The sequence below is a fragment of the Hyperolius riggenbachi genome, chromosome 2, assembly GCF_040937935.1.
Source record: "Hyperolius riggenbachi isolate aHypRig1 chromosome 2, aHypRig1.pri, whole genome shotgun sequence".
Lineage (NCBI taxonomy): Eukaryota > Metazoa > Chordata > Amphibia > Anura > Hyperoliidae > Hyperolius > Hyperolius riggenbachi.
The window spans coordinates 215,766,559-215,784,096 of record NC_090647.1 but is presented as its reverse complement, the minus strand read 5'-3'; the positions used below and the strand labels follow the sequence as shown (position 1 = coordinate 215,784,096).

The window sequence follows — 17,538 nt, the reverse complement described above, 5'->3', positions numbered from 1 at the left end:
AATAAGTGTTATATACATACAAAATAATAAAATGAATACAATCCTGCGCAGTGGGAGGAAGGAGTTAAGTAACAAAGTTATCCAACACTCATATGACAAAGTGACTCTTCCCTTAGTTTATCAGCCAATTGATAATTAGATTTAGCTGCTGGAACTCAGCCATGCTAAACTGGAGCCGGAACAGTTGAATAGAAACCTCAGTATCTAGTACATCGTACCACTAGGATGAAATACTCCCCACTTCAAAACTTCAAGAAGAAAGCTTTCACACAATCAAAGGCAAGTTCAAAGTGGAATTATTTAAAATTCCAGCTTATGCTGGCGTGTGCATGGACCACATAGATATATTTTGTTAGTGCATCAAACTAATCCCACAAGTGAGCTAACAAAATATAAAGAAAAAAAAAACACAAATTCAGGCACATTGCTTCAAGTTGGGACATTGAAATAAGTTATTAGATAGGTTTGATACAATAAATGTTACAGAGCCAGAGTAAGGACACCTACAAATACTGGGGTACCTCTGCGTGGGGTAGGTGACTATGCAAGAGAATGTATTCTTTTTTACCAAGACCCTGGCTTTTAACTTGGCTGTGGGGTTAGCAATGATTCCTGGTAACATATTGCCCAGCAAACTCCTGGTGAACCAGAACTTCTAGAAGTGTGTAAGGGGCTAAAAAAAGAACCAAAAAAGCCCTCTTAGGGCTGGTGCACACCAAGAGCGCTTCTGAGCGCTTTTAAAAATGCTAGCACTTTGAAAAGAGCTTGGCTAATATATTTGAATGGGATGGATCACACCAGAGTGATGTGATTTTTTTTTCCCAAATGCAAATTCGGATCCTGCAGCATTTCTGTGGCGATTCAACTTCAGTGTTAAGTATAGGAAAGTGAAAGATCTATCTGAAAAGCGCTAGAACAGAGCAATTTTCCAAGCTCTACTGGTAAAACAGATAATTGCTACACCAAAACGCTATAAAATAGAAAATTGCTAGGCACATGCCTAAAATCACTAGAAAAATCACTTCTAAAAGCGCTAAGCGTTTTGCGATTACGTTAGCACTTTTTGGTGTACACGGTTACTTACTAAAATGTTATGCAAAACATAAATTAGTCTTCTTTAAACACAAATTTGCCAAATTTTCAGGTAGTGTGCTCCTGAATTGGCTCTGGAAACCTAAGTGACGGGACATTCTGTACTGCGCATGCGCGAATATGCATTCTTGCACTTGAGCTCCCGAAGACTTATGAAGCCTCCCACAGCAGGCAATTTAAACAGGGAACCCAGCGCTGAAAACGAGCGAGCCATGAGAGGAACAGAAAGGCTCTATAAAACTTAGAGCTTTCCCTCTCCTTAGGAGAGTATGTTTTTTGTTTTTTCTTAATTCGATTCAGACTCCCTTTAAAGGGAACCTAAACTGACAGGGATATGGATGTTTCCTTTAAAACAATATCAGGTTCCTGGCAGTCCTGCTTATCTCTTTGAAGCAGTAGTGGCTGAATGACACACCTGAAACAAGCATGCAGCTAATCCAGTCTGACTTCAGTCAGAGCACCTGATCTGCACGCTTGTTCAGGGGCTGTGGCTGAAAGCATTAGAGACACAGGATCAGCAGGACAGTCAGGCAACTGGTATTGTTTTAAAAGGAAAAATCCATATCATTCTCAGTTTAGGTTCCCTTTAAGACCAATTCACAAATCTGCACTTCCAAATGCCTGTACATATTGCAGTGCAGTCTAGGAGGCTACGACTAGTGGCACTATATGAAGGTCAGTCAAGTCCCAGAGCGCAACCCACTTTACAGCAATCATTGAAATACCATTGGATTTTGCAACCATGAATGTGGCAAAGCGGATTCATGAAAGGAATGTGATGTGGCACCAGTGAAGCGTCAGATTACAGCTTTATAAAATGGTTCCTTCTTATGTGTTTAGCATGCCAAATAGGAAAACATAAAAAAATCACATCTGTAAGTAAAGTGAACAATATGACGAGATAAACAAATTTGTTATTAAATAGGACATTACCGAAGTCCCAGATGCTTTGTTTGGTTTTCAAGGTCCAAAATCTAGGTTTAAAATTGAAGGGTCTTCCCTGGCCTCAGTATCTGTTTGCTCAACTACCATACAAAGTAATGATGAACTGCTGAGCTTCTTAGGGCCCATTCACAATTGCCATTGCATTTCAATGATCTGAGAATTGCACTGTGATCGCTCAAAAATTATCCATGCAGCAGATTTGCGATTTCTGCAAATCGCAAGTGCTGCAGTGTGAATGACTTCATAGGGATACATTGTACACAGCACTTTGCTAATCGCTGGCAATCAATAAAGCAATGAAAATGTCTGCAACCTCTAGTTATCGGGCTGCAGTGTAACTTTATCTGATTACCCTATTAGTGTGAACAAAAAGGTATACAGGCAAGTTTGAAGTGAATCGGTTCTATACATAAGACCCGTTTATCGATCAGTATGCTCCATGTCACATCAGGTTCACTATAAGAAACTTTTATAAATAGCATTGGCTAGGAATGTGCTTTATGTAAATGAATTGAGATGGATATTTAAGGTAAACAATATATGTAATATTAAGACTTAAATTCATTGCAGTCTATATGCAGTCTGCGCCAAACCATGACGCCATGTTAATCGGCTGAACAAACATTTCATGTTTCACATACACAATTACCTGTAAAGCCACACGCCTCAGCCAGGAGGAAAGTGCTCCAGGACAATAGGAAGAACAAGGCAGTCTCCAGCAGGGGGAAGCAGTGCAGCTTGGTAAACTTGGTTACGTTACCGGCCAGTTAAGAGAAACAACTATTTCATGTCATATAATAAATGGCTATGAAAATGAAAACTGATAACAAATGCAAGTGAATTAATTCTGGCTTATATCAAGGTAAAGTACAGGTAGAAGGTAGGTCAGCAGGATGGGAAACGTCAATGAACCATAGAACTCTCAAATGTCTCAAACTCATGGAAATGTCACTACTTGTTAATTTACCCACCGACTGCTACCTGGCCTTCCTGGGTCAATGGAGATTTGCTAGATAGGAGAATTTTCTGGTATTCTGGTTATAATCATATAAAAGATGAGCATGAACGCCAGCTCTCCACATAGGACTTGGTGCACAAAAGTGCAGTAATATTGCCGTGCACAGACAGCGCACAACAATATTACCCTTACTACCAAAGCAGTGCACTGCGAGTTACACTATAAGCATGCCTTGCTGTGCTCAAGCTGCTGCTACGGTAACACCCATTACTAACCGTACCAACAGTTGCGTTACTTAAGTACCACGAGTGGCGCTAAAAGCCGGTAGTAACAAGGGTAATACTGCCGGCCATGCACGGTGCATCAAGCCCAAAGATTTTCACCGACTGGAAACTGACTGGAAATTGAGCCAATCAAACCCAGCAGATCACAATCAATTATTTTGCAGCTGTGTAAAAAACAAAAAAACAAATAAAAAAAAAAACAGGTTTGATTTGTTAATTTTTAAGTTAGTGGAAAAAATAGGAGGAAAAGTCAGTAATCACATTCCTCTCTACTGATAAAAACATAATAGCCAGACTCAGCAATTCAGGATTCCCCATGAAAATGATATGATGAATTTGGGGCTGTTCACTAATCTTAAAACCTCCATAAATACAATCCTGCAATATAATGCTATTGCTATTTTTTCCATCATTTGTGCCCATACATTGCGTGTCCTCTATCTGTCAGTGGAGATACAACAAAACTGCTGGCTGTATTAAACGACAACTGTAAGCAGAGGGATATGGAGGGTGCCATATTTATTTCATTTTAACCACTTGAGGACCTAGGGCTTTACCCCCCTTAAAGAGGAACTGAAGAGAGAGGTATATGGAGGCTGTCATGTTTATTTCCTTTTAGACAATACCAGTTGCCTGACAGCCCTGCTGATCCTCTGCCTATAATACTATTAGCAATAGCCCCTGAACAAGCATGCAGCAGATCAGGTGTTTCAGTGGTTCAGACTTATAAGTCTGATCTGACAAGACTAGCTGCATGCTTGTTTCTGGTTTTAATCAGATACTACTGCAGAGAAATAGACCAGCAGGGCTGCCAGGCAACTGGTATTGATTAAAAGGAAATAAACATGACAGCCTCCATATACCTCTCTCTTCAGTTCCCCTTTAAGGACCGGCCACTTTTTTTCCATTCAGACCACTGCAGCTTTCACGGTTTATTGCTCGCTCATACAACCTACCACCTAAATGAATTTTGGCTCCTTTTCTTGTCACTAATAAAGCTTTCATTTGGTGCTATTTGATTGCTCCTGCGATTTTTACTTTTTATTATATTCATCAAAAAAGACATCAATTTTGGCAAAAAAATGATTTTTTTAACTTTCTGTGCTGACATTTTTCAAATAAAGTAAAATTTCTGTATACATGCAGCGCGAAAAATGTGGACAAACATGTTTTTGATAAAAAAAACCCATTCAGTGTATATTTATTGGTTTGGGTAAAAGTTATAGCGTTTACAAACTATGGTGCAAAAAGTGAATTTTCCCATTTTCAAGCATCTATGACTTTTCTGACCACCTGACATGTTTCATGAGGGGCTAGAATTCCAGGATAGTATAAATACCCCCAAATGACCCCATTTTGGAAAGAAGACATCCCAAAGTATTCACTGAGAGGCATAGTGAGTTCATAGAAGATATTACTTTTTGTCACAAGTAAGCGGAAAATTACAGTTTGTGACAAAAAAAAAAAAGTTTCCATTTCTTCTAACTTGCGACAAAAAAAAAAAATGAAATCTGCCACGGACTCACCATGCCCCTCTCTGAATACCTTGAAGTGTCTACTTTCCAAAATGGGGTCATTTGTGGGGTGTGTTTACTGTCCTCGCATTTTGGGGGGTGCTAATTTGTAAGCACCCATGTAAAGCCTAAAGGTGCTCATTGGACTTTGGGCCCCTTAGCGCAGTTAGGCTGAAAAAAAAGTGCCACACATGTGGTATTGCCGTACTCAGGAGAAGTAGTATAATGTGTTTTGGGGTGTATTTTTACACATACCCATGCTGGGTGGGAGAAATATCTCTGTAAATGACAATTTTTTAATTTTTTTTACACACAATTGTCCATTTACAGAGATCTTTCTCCCACTCAGCATGGGTATGTGTAAAAATACACCCCAAAACACATTATACTACTTCTCCTGAGTACGGCAATACCACATGTGTGGCACTTTTTTGCACCCTAACTGCGCTAAGGGGCCCAAAGTCCAATGAGTACCTTTAGGATTTCACAGGTCATTTTGAGAAATTTCGTTTCAAGACTACTCCTCACGGTTTAGGGCCCCTAAAATGCCAGGACAGTATAGGAACCCCACAAATGACCCCATTTTAGAAAGAAGACACCCCAAGGTATTCCGTTAGTAGTACGGTGAGTTCATAGAAGATTTTATTTTTTGTCACAAGTTAGCGGAAAATGACACTTTGTGAAAAAAAAAAAATCAATTTCCGCTAACTTTTGACAAAAAATAAAATCTTCTATGAACTCGTCATACACCTAACAGAATACATTGGGGTGTCTTTTTTCTAAAATGGGGTCAGTTTCTGGGGTTCCTATACCGCCCTGGCATTTTACGGGCCCAAAACCGTGAGTAGTCTGGAAACCAAATGTCTCAAAATGACTGTTCAGGGGTATAAGCATCTGCAAATTTTGATGACAGGTGGTCTATGAGGGGGCGAATTTTGTGGAACCGGTCATATGCAGGGTGGCCTTTTAGATGACAGGTTGTATTGGGCCTGATCTGATGGATAGGAGTGCTAGGGGGGGTGACAGGAGGTGATTGATGGGTGTCTCAGGGGGTGGTTAGAGGGGAAAATAGATGCAATCAATGCACTGGGGAGGTGATCGGAAGGGGGTCTGAGGGTTTGGCCGAGTGATCAGGAGCCCACACGGGGCAAATTAGGGCCTGATCTGATGGGTAGGTGTGCTAGGGGGTGACAGGAGGTGATTGATGGGTGTCTCAAGGTGTGATTAGAGGGGGGAATAGATGCAAGCAATGCACTGGCGAGGTGATCAGGGCTGGGGCCTGAGGGCATTCTGAGGGTGTGGGCGGGTGATTGGGTGCCCGCAAGGGGCAGATTAGGGTCTGATCTGATGGGTAACAGTGACAGGTGGTGATAGGGGGTGATTGATGGGTAATTAGTGGGTGTTTAGAGGAGACAATAGATGTAAACAGTGCGCTTGGGTTATGATCTGATGTCGGATCTGCGGGCGATCTATTGGTGTGGGTGGGTGATCAGATTGCCCGCAAGGGGCAGGTTAGGGGCTGATTGGGGCTGATTGATGGGTGGCAGTGACAGGGGGTGATTGATGGGTGATTGACAGGTGATCAGGGGGGATAGATGCATACAGTACACAGGGGGGAGGGGGGTCTGGGGAGAATCTGAGGGGTGGGGGGGGGGGTTAAGGAGGGGGCAGTGGGCAGGGGGGGGGGGGAGATAAAAAAAATATAGTGCTGACAGATAGTGACAGGGAGTGATTGATGGGTGATTAGGGGGGTGATTGGGTGCAAACAGGGGTCTGGGGGGTGGGCAGGGGGGGTCTGAGGGGTGTGGTGGGCGATCTGGGGCAGGGGGAGGAGAAATCAGTGTGCTTGGGTGCAGACTAGGGTGGCTGCAGCCTGCCCTGGTGGTCCCTCGGACACTGGGACCATCAGGGCAGGAGGCAGCCTGTATAATACACTTTGTAAACATTACAAAGTGTATTATACACTTTGTATGCGGCGATCACGGGGTTAACATCCCGCCGGCGCTTCCGTATGGCCGGTGGGATGTTGCGGCGGGTGAGCGGTGACAGGCGCCGGCGGAGGATCGCATCACGGATGACGCGATCGCTCCGCCCATGCCCCTACAAGGACCGCCGCCTTTGGGCATGAGCTGGTCCTTGCGGTGTCCACTTCCCGGCCGCCTCTGTGCGTTAGGCAGTCGGGAAGTGGTTAAACACCACCAATTACCTGACTATCCTGCTGATTCTCTGCCACTAATACATTTACCCATAGACCCTGAACAAGCATGCAGCAGATCAGGTGTTTCTGACATTATTGTCAGATCTAACAAGATTAGCTGCATGCTTTTTTCTGGTGTGATTCAGACACTACTGCAGCCAAATAGGTCAGCATGGCTGCCAGGTAACTAATATTGTTTCAAAGGAAATAAATATGGCAGCCTCCATATTCTTCTCCCTTCAGTTGTCCTTTAACCACTTCACCACTGAGGGGTTTTACCCCCTGAGCACCAGAGCAATTTTCACCTTTCAGCGCTCCTTCCATTCATTCGTCTATAACTTTATCATTACTTATCGCAATGAAATGAACTATATCTTGTTTTTTCCGCCACCAATTAGGCTTTCTTTAGGTGGGACATTATGCCAAGAATTATTTTTTTCTAAATGTGTTTTAATGGGAAAATAGGAAAAATGTGGAGAAAAAAATAATTATTTTTCAGTTTTCGGCCATTATAGTTTTTAAATAATGCATGCTACTGTAATTAAAACCCATGAAATGTATTTGCCCTTTTGTCCCGGTTATAAAACCATTTAAATTATGTCCCTATCACAATGTTTGACGCCAATATTTTATTTGGAAATAAAGGTGCATTTTTTTCATTTTTGCGTCCATCCCTAATTACAAGCCCATAGTTTATAAAGTAACAGTGTTATACCCTCTTGACATAAATATTTAAAAAGTTCAGTCCCTAAGGTAACTATTTATGTATTTTTTTTAATTGTAAATTTTTAAATTTTTTTTTTAATTACAAAAAAAAAAAAAAATGGGGAGTGTGGGAGGTAATGAGTTAATTTTATATGTAAAAGTCATTTATTTGTATGTGAAAAATGTGTAGGGTGTAGTTTACTATTTGGCCACAAGATGGCCACAGTAACTTTTTGTTTTAATGCGACCTCCAAGCTTCCTTCCGGAAGCTTGGAGGAAGTATAATGAGGCTGGACACGTGAGTTTTTTCTCACAATGATCGCGCTGCCCATAGGAGAGCAGCGGATCATTGCGGGGCTTAGATCAACGAACGGGAATGGATTTTCCCGTTCATTGATCTCTGGGCGAGCGGGCGGCGGCGTGTTTACTAGCGGCGGGCGGCGTGTTTACGAGCGGGAGCGCGGACAGCGTCGGGAACGCGGAAAGTACGTATTTCTCCGTCCCTGGTTGTTAAAGGATGGAAAAAGGGGCGGAGAAATACGTACGCGCGGGGGTAAAGTGGTTAAAGAGGAACGGTCGCGGAAATCTTAAAAATTAAAACACATACAAATAAAAAGTACATTCCTTCCAAAGTAAAATGAGCCATACATTACTTTTCTCCTATACTGCTGTCACTTACAGAAGGTAGTAAAAATCTGACAAGGTTTTGGGTTAGTTCATCTCTTCATGGGGGATTCTCAGCATGGCTTTTATTCTTTATAAAGACACTTCCTAAAAACAGATTTATACAAAGATGCTAGGTAGCCTCCCTGCTTGCTGCAAACTTTTTTGGAAGTTGGATGGAGCAACTGCCATTCTTTAAGTGTTTTTAAAAATATAGAAAACCCTGAGAACACCCCCCCCCACACACACACACACACGAAGATGGGCTAGTCCAAAATCTGTCAATGACTACTTAGGCCACATACACACATCAGACCATAGTCTTTGGAAACTGAAAGATCACAGACCAATCTTACCACCCTTCCTGTAGTATAAGAGCCATACTCTACACAGTCTTTTCTATGGAGCTGAACTCCACATCAGGAAAAAAATCTTGGCAAGATGCTGCACACACAGATGCTGTACAGACACAAAAGATCAGGATCTGCAAAAGATCTGTTCCTGCCAAAAATCCATTCCTGCAAATTGCAATGATAGTCTATGAGATCTGCAGATCATCATACACACATGATTTAACTGACATTCATCTGCAGATCTGCAGATCTGAAAATCCATCCTGGTGGATCTGATCTGCAGATGAATGTCAGTTAAATCATGTGTGTATGATGATCTGCAGATCTCATAGACTATCATTGCAATCTGCAGGAATGGATTTTTGGCAGGAACAGATCTTTGGCAGATACTGATCTTTTGTGTCTGTACAGCATCTGTGTGTGCAGCATCTTGCAAAGATATTTTCTGATGGGGAGTTCAGCTCCATAGAAAAGACTGGGAAGGTATGGCTCTCATACTACATGAAGGGTGGTAAGATTGGTCTGTGATCTTTCATTTTCCAAAGACTATAGTCTGATGTGTGTATGTGGCCTTACTGTAAGTGACAGCAAGATAGGAGAAAGGTAATTTATGGCTCATTTTACTCTGGAATAAACATACTTCGTATCTGTATATATTTACATGCACATTACATTTTAGGATTTTCGTGACAGAGGTCCTTTAATGAATCTAATGACCAGTGATTTTAGCCTCTGCAGTTAGTAGTTGCCACAACTGTTACCAATCCACTCTCCAGATGGAAGATTAATGGCATGCTGCTTTGTCCTGGCTCTTAGCTTCTCTTAATACTTGAAGAATCTCAGCATAGTCAGCTGATCCCTTTCCTGCCTCATTAGTGAATTTACATGTCACATCTGGAATTAAGTTCTACCGTAACACAAAAGGAGTATACAGGGAAATAATTCTATTTTTCTTTTATCAGGCTTCATACTACATGTTTTAATTGAGAAAATATGAAAGATCAGAAATGAAAGTTACATTTTTGTGGCTGCATGTACGTTACCTCTTTGACGGGCACATTCTGTCTAGAAAAAACAAATCTTTGCTTTACTGCAGTGTAGTAAACATGAGCTCATAGTGAACAGTGAGGTTCAGCTATCAATCACCACATTGTGGAGAGTTCTGTGCTGTCAGATTCATATTCTAGTTTACAACAACAGCAAAGCAAGATGTTTTTTTTTACCAGTGAAACAACCCACTCAAAGTAGCAGGTAGAGCTCTGAAAAAAAGCAACAGCTGTAATGTAATATTTCATACCTTCCCGATAGAAAACAAACATTACTAACAATGTATTTTTCATACTTGGCAAAATAAAAGGAATATAAACAAGCATATTCATATTTTTTGTTTAAAGTTTTAAAGTAAAAGCTGTAGCTCAAGGGGAAGCCAACATCAAAGGTGAAATGCAGCCACAGAAAGTCCAGAGGCAAGCCTTATGCCTGGTACACACAATGAGAGTTTCTGGCAGATTTACTGCCAGATCAATTATTTCCAACATGTCCGATCTGAATTCCGATCAATTTTCCATTCACTTCTATGGAAAATCGATCGGAAATCAGATCGGACATGTTGGTAATAATTAATCTGGCAGTAACTCTGCCAGAAAATCTAATCGTGTGTACCAGGCATTAGGAGATACTGCACTGAAGACTGAAAGATTTGGGTAAAAGGTTATCAAAATCACAGCCACCAGGTTTTGGTGAAAAGGTATAAGACATTCCTAAAAGCTAGCTGGTTATTATACTCACTATATGCACCAATGCCTCATAATAAGAGGCAGAAAGGAAACCTGGATTGAAAGGAATATGGAAGGTGCCATTTCCTTATTGCAATGAAAAATACTGCTTGCCAGGCTGCTAGTGTACAAAGCAGTTCATTTGGGTGCCCATCTTGGAAGCTGCCTCGCAGGGGGTCGCAGGCCATAGGAGAAAGATTAACTTAACCATGTTGCTACCTCTTGCCACTGATGAACACAGCTCTCCAAATTCATAACACTTCCTCCTCCACAACAAATGATGGAACGAAGTGTGCACGCAGCAGTGAGAGGCGGTGACATGGGTGAGCTAACCGTATGCCGTGGTCGCCACCCTCCGAACACTTTCTGCCAGTACCGCTTTTCACTACACTAACATAGTGATCTCCTCAATAGTGGTAACCATTAACAAACTCTTCCCTTACCCTGCTTATACCTCTGACACTGTGGCTGTCCTTGACTGGTTTTGATGCTTCATGTCAATTGTTATGTATAGAGTTTTTTCTTTCCAAATGATTCAGTAAAAACCCTTGAAAGGATATAAGAGCTGTTGAAACACCGGTACAAACACCCATTGCGAAAGATCCGCTAAAGATGCCAACGAAGACTCCAACAGACTTGAAAAAGGCAGCCGCATCAAATGTGTGCATGTTCTCACCAGTGGGCTGATATGCAACTATAGACCTAAAAAGAAACAGGCATAGAATCATAGTGAGAAAACAGGATTCACAAATACATTTACCATAAAACATTTTTTTCCAAAAACTGAAATCCTAATCAATGGTGCATTCGTGATTTTAGCCTCACAAAAAAATGCCATTGCAGCAGTGTACACATATACGTGATGCTTAAGCCCATACACTGCTGCTGCCAAGATATTGTGAGCCAAACTAGATCTTTATTCTGCCTAAGCACATTTTGATTGCCCAATGTAGGCGATTGAATCCAGCCAGTTAGGGCTTGTTTCCACTGTTGCGACGCGATTTCGGCCGCATTCCGACGCTTGTAAAAACGCATGCGGATGCGTTTCCACATGCGTTTTTACCCGCGATTTCGCCTGCGATTTCGCATGGCAGGGTGCCATGCGAAATTAACCATGACACTGCCAGGGCTAAATAAAATTGAAAAAGGTGCGAAATCGCACGCGAAATCGCGGGTAAAAACGCATGTAACAAACGCATGCGTTTTTACTATTAAATACATTAGCGGCGATTCGCACGGATTCCCGACGCAGGCGAAATCGTTGGCTCTTTTGTGCGTTTTTTTCACGCTGAAAAAAACGCACCTCAACAACGCTACAGTGGAAACAGGCCCATCCACTTGTATTACATGTGCGGATCTGCATGCGTTGGACGCATGCAGATTCGCGATAGTGGAAACGAGCCCTTAAAGTCTGCACCTCTAACACTGGGCTTGATTCATTAAAGGACATCCAAGGTGAAAATAAACTGATGAGATAAACAACTGTTTCTATCCTCCTCCTCCTCCTAAAAATAACTTTTTTTTTTTAGATATCCCACAGTTTTATTTTATATTGAAATCTAGTTCTCAAGTTTTTACTGTTTCATTGTCTCTGCTCAATGACTTTTATTGAAGTATGCCAGAGCTCAAATATATTAACTATTGGCCATTTTTTTCGGTTTCCTGCTCTCAGATGCCATATACCCACAGGAAAGTGTTTTATGGCTGTAATCACTTATCAGTGAGGGTTAAGGCCCATACACACGTCGGATTTCCGTGGACGGGTCGTTTGAACGTCCCGTCATTCGCCCGCTAAAATTGGGCGACACACGCCCGATTTAGCGGGCGAACGACGGAACGACGGGACATTCAAACGACCCGTCGTTCGCGGAAATCCGACGTGTGTATGGGCCTTAATGCTATAGTCTGACCCGGACAGAAACTGTCACTTGCATACCTGATTAGCTCTTTCAGGCAGAGAAAGAAAGAAAAAAAAAAAGGAACCCACCATAGTTATTGGTGTGCTTGGCACTGTACATATATGTTTATCTCCTTATGTCACCTCGGTTGTCCTTTAAGCTGCGATGCTAAAGCAGCGAAGCTTAAATTGAGCAGTGCAAGTTAAAATGGCAGCACGCACACTACGAGTGTTAGTGCTGCGTAGCATGCGTTCTTAACTTACACACGCTCCTTTTAAAGAACTGTCGCTCCTTTAAAGGGAACCTAAACTGAGAAGGATATGGATTTTTCCTTTTAAAATAATACCAGCTGCCTGACTCTCCTGCTGATCCTATGTTTCTAATACTTTCAGCCACAGCCCCTGAACAAGCATGCAGATCAGGTGCTCTGACTGAAGTTAGACTGGATTAGCTGCATGCTTGTTTCAGCTGTGCGATTCAGCCACTACTGCAGCCAAAGAGATCAGCAGGATGCAAGGCAACTGGTATTGTGTAAAAAGAAAAATCCATATCCCTCTCGGTTTAGGTTCCCTTTAAGCGTGCCCTGAGCCCCGTCGGGTCCAGTGGTTTTCTAGGGCATGATCCCCACACTTAAATGTGTACACATAACACAGAGGGTAAGCTATGTATATATTGCAATTAACATTATACAGAGTGGATTGCAAGGTCCTTTTTTACTTAACACAGTGGGCATAGCTAATTGGCGACAGCCTGAGATGAGCGCTAGGAAAACTTGAGGTAAGAAAGTTCTGATTCTGGTTAAAGTGGTCTGAAACTCAGCATTTCTTCTTTCCTCTAAAAGATTCCAAACCGCTTTAAAGCTACTATCACAAAAAAATTGTAGCAGAACATCAAACAGTTAAAGGGATACTGTAGGGGGGGTCGGGGGAAAATGAGTTGAACTTACCCGGGGCTTCTAATGGTCCCCCGCAGACATCCTGTGCCCGTGCAGCTGCTCACCGATGCTCTGGCCCCGCCTCCGGTTCACTTCTGGAATTTCAGACTTTAAAGTCTGAAAACCACTGCGCCTGCGTTGCCGTGTCCTCGATCCCGGTGATGTCACCAGGAGAAAACTGCGCAGGCACAGACCATACTGGGACTGAGTAATACACTCCTAGTGACATCAGCGGAAGCGAGGACACGGCAACGCAGGCGCAGTGGTTTTCAGACTTTAAAGTCTGAAATTCCAGAAGTGAACCGGAGGCGGGGCCAGAGTATCGGTGAGTGGCTGCGCGGGCACAGGATGTCTGCGGGGGACCATTAGAAGCCCTGGGTAAGTTCAACTCATTTCCCCCCAACCCCCTACAGTGTCCCTTTAACCAGTTCGCATTCAGTCGTTTTTCACTTTATGCATCCGAGCAATGTTCACCTCCCATTCATTAGCCTATAACTTTATTACTACTTATCACAATGAACTGATCTATATCTTGTTTTTTCCACCACCAATTAGGCTTTCTTTGGGGGGTACATTTTACTAAGAGCCACTTTACTGTAAATGCATTTTAAAAGGAAGAATAAGGAAAAAAAAACAGGAAAAAAATCATTTCTCACTTTTCGGCAATTATAGTTTTAAAATAATACATGCCTCCATAATTAAAACCCACGTATTGTATATGCCCATTTGTCCCGGTTATTGCACCGTTTAAATTATGTCCCTATCATAATGTATGGCGACAATATTTTATTTAGAAATAAAAGTGCATTTTTTCCGTTTTGCATTCATCACTATTTACAAGCTTATAATAAAAAAAAAAAATAGAAATATTTCATCTTTACATAGATATTTAAAAAGTTTAGACCCTTAGGTAAATATTTGTGGGTTTTTCTTTTTATTGTAATGTTTTGTTTTTTTAATTAAATATTTTATGTGGGTATTTTTGGGAGGGTGGGATTGAAATTGTATTTTTTTTTTGTAAATATGTGTATTTTTATTTTACATTTAGATGTAGTTTACTTTCTGGCCACAAGATGGCAGCCATGATTTTGTTTACAGTGACGTCACTCTAAGCGTAACACGTACGCTTAGAGCGACGTAGGGGAACATAGGAAGCAGAAAAAAGCGCAGCTTCCGAGAGAAGCTGTCGCTTTTTCTGCGGGGGAGAGGAATCAGTGATCGGGCACCGTTGCCCGATTCACTGATTCGCTGGCTAACAAACCGCGGGCCGGGAGCTCGCGTGCGCGATCGGCCACGGGAACGCGCAGGAGCGCACATGGCTTCCTGGATGCGAGTTTCAGGTCCAGGAATGTCAAATAGTTAAACACAGCACTTTGTCCTGCCATGGAAAGTCCCTTCAGCTTAGGATCCAATCCGAAGTGGAGATAACCGTATAATTTTGTTTACATTGTGTGTAACAACTGAAAACAAGCGCTCTGTGAAGCTCTCTGTGCTTAAAGGAATACTAAAGTGAAAAAAAAAATGATTTTTACTCACCCGGGGCATCCCTCAGCCCACTGAAGCTGTATGGTGCCCTCGCAGCCCTGCTCCGATCGCCGAACCCGGAAGTAGCCGCCGACGGGGACAGGATGATCAGAGCGGGGATGCGAGGGCACCATACAGCTTCAGTGGGCTGATGGATGCCCTGGGTGAATAAAAATCATTTTTTTTTCACTTAAGTATTCCTTTAAGCATGCACAGTTCAGAACAGCTCACTAGAAGATTTTAATATATAATAAAAAGCAGCTTGAATAAAATGCAATGGCAGCTTTCAGAGCAGATACACTGTACTTTGGGAACTTGTAATTTGTAAACTGGCAATATTACTTGAGCACAAAAGTAAATATGGTAACTGAATGGGTAATAAGTAGGAAAACAAATTTTTATTGAACGTTATGTCAGAATTTCAGACCACTTTACCTGATCAGCAGTTGCTGGGTTTGACAGGCTTATGATCAGGTCAATGGAAATCTTCATGTTAGAAGAATCAACTGCTCATCTCTGTCAAACAGTATGGAATTATAAAAAGCCCTATCATCCCCTACCCCATCCCCAATTCCATAATGTGCAGGAGCTTACAAGCAGATATGCACAACCAGCAACATCCAAAGCAGAATATAAACTGCCCCACTGGAATTCAGCACCCCGGCATTGTGATAATTCACACAACAAAACTTCAACCACATATCACATATCGTATTATTGTATTTTCAAAGCGAGAAAAAGAGCAGTGTACTTACGATGACAACACAATGGCCACAGCATCATTAAGGACACTTTCTCCAAAAAGTAAAGCATACAGGTCCACATCTGCACGCAGCTCATTGAATATGGCTAACACTGTCACTTTAAAAGAAGGAAAAAAAAAAGAGTTAGCTCACAGTCTACAAAACATACAATAAAAATAAATAAATGTGATCTTTAAAGGACATCCGAGGCGAAAATAAACGAATGAAATAAATAATTGTATCCATCTTCCGTCTCCTAAAAATGACTTTTTAAGATATTCCACAGTCTTATGTTTAAATCTACAATTTCCTCTACTACCATGTTGTGGGTAAATCTAACAGAAGAATCTAACAGAAAATTGTATGGTGTGTACCTAGCCTTACAGAAAATTGTATAGTGTGTACTAGGCATTAGAGAATTGTGCAATGTTATATAAAAAAAAACCCCTACAAAACTACATAACTGCAATTATTAACCACTTGAGGACTGCAGGGCTAAACCCCCCTAGTGACCAGGCCATTTTTAGTCAAATTGGCCACTACAGCTTTAAGGCTAAGCTGCAGGGCCGCACAACACAGCACACAAGTGATACCCCCCTCCCCCCTTTTCTCCTCACCAACAGAGCTCTCTGTTGGTGGGGTCTGATCGCTCCCCCCATGTTTATTTTTTTTTTAAATAAATATTATTGTCAGTGATTTTAAAAAAAAAGTGTTTCTTTAAATATGTCCCATCCCTCCCCACAGCCAGCCAATTACGGCGATCGGTTGTCATAGGCTTTTGCCTATGAGAGCCGATCGCTCTCTTGTCCCCAAGGGGGACAGCCGTGTCACACGACTGTCCCCAGTGCAGCGCTGCTGCTGATCGCAGCGCTGCACAGAGTAAATAGACGGCGATCACGCTGTCTAACAGTCTACCGAGCGGCAATAGCCGCTCGGAGACTGAAGAGGGGGCGGAGCTCCGCCCTCCAAACATGCGTGCGCGCGCAGCGTGCGCGCGATCTCATGCAAGTTACAGCCCCAGGACTTTAAGCCAATCGGCGTTAGGCGGTCCTGGGGCTGCCGCCGCGGCCACGCCCATTGGCGCGACGCGGGCGGGAGAAGGTTAAATACTTTATTTGCTACTAATGTTCTAGTAATTATCCGTACTACACAACTAATTCATTATATCCTAATTTTTTTTCGCTTTAGTGTCTCTTTAAGCTAAAAACTTTGCTTAAAATAAAAATATGAGCATGGTATAGTGTTTTTTATTTCTGTCTACTTTTCAACTTTTTCAAAGCTTATTCAGATTTGGAACTTCTATAATGTGTAGCAAAAAAAGCAGTTTAGTCAGTTTTAATGAAAATTCCACTATTCATGAGATAGATGACATAAATGAAAGGCTTATACATTTCACAGACTATAGTCCACCTCTAGATGGCGGTAGCGTGCTCTCGGTCTATAAATCTGTACATCAGCATGACTGTTAAAGCACTACTGTACACTGCACTGTTGTATGTAGGCACTAATTTACAATCACTTTTAGGCCTCGTTCACATCAGGGCCGTTTCTGTGCGCTTTCCACAGCGCACTGCCCTGTGCGATCAGCAAGGTATTGATTTGTCCATGTAACTAAATGTAGCTGGTTCACATCTATGCGCTGCGCTGAGCAGCGTTACAAAAACGTAGTGTTGCATGCATTTCTGTGCGCTGAGCTGTAAAGCGCACAGCAATGCAAGTGAATGGGTCCGCTTTTTTAGCGCATAGAAGCGCGTACAAGCGCATAGAAGCGCATGCGTTTTTTTACCCCTAATTGGAGAAAAAAATACATTTACATACAAAAACAAAGTTTTATTGACAACTGCTGCTGCTACAGTAAGCAAAACGTGCTTTAAAGAAGCGCAGCGCAACGCACAGAAACGTGGACTAAAGCGCGCACAAGCGCATGCGGTTTTTACCATGCGCTTTAACACG

At 42.1% G+C, this 17,538-nt stretch overlaps 1 protein-coding gene across 2 annotated transcripts in view; it reads right to left on the bottom strand.

The window, feature by feature from the left end:
* SLC9A7 (solute carrier family 9 member A7) overlaps window positions 1-17,538 on the bottom strand; it is a 133,859-nt gene that overhangs the window by 33,276 nt on the left and 83,045 nt on the right. For both annotated transcript variants that reach the window (XM_068268122.1, XM_068268123.1), the window contains exons 6-8: window positions 15,598-15,703; window positions 11,047-11,188; window positions 2,687-2,792 (exon numbers count right to left, since the gene is read on the bottom strand). In XM_068268122.1, coding sequence (XP_068124223.1) covers window positions 2,687-2,792; window positions 11,047-11,188; window positions 15,598-15,703 — 354 coding nt within the window. The remainder of the gene's footprint in view (window positions 1-2,686; window positions 2,793-11,046; window positions 11,189-15,597; window positions 15,704-17,538) is intronic.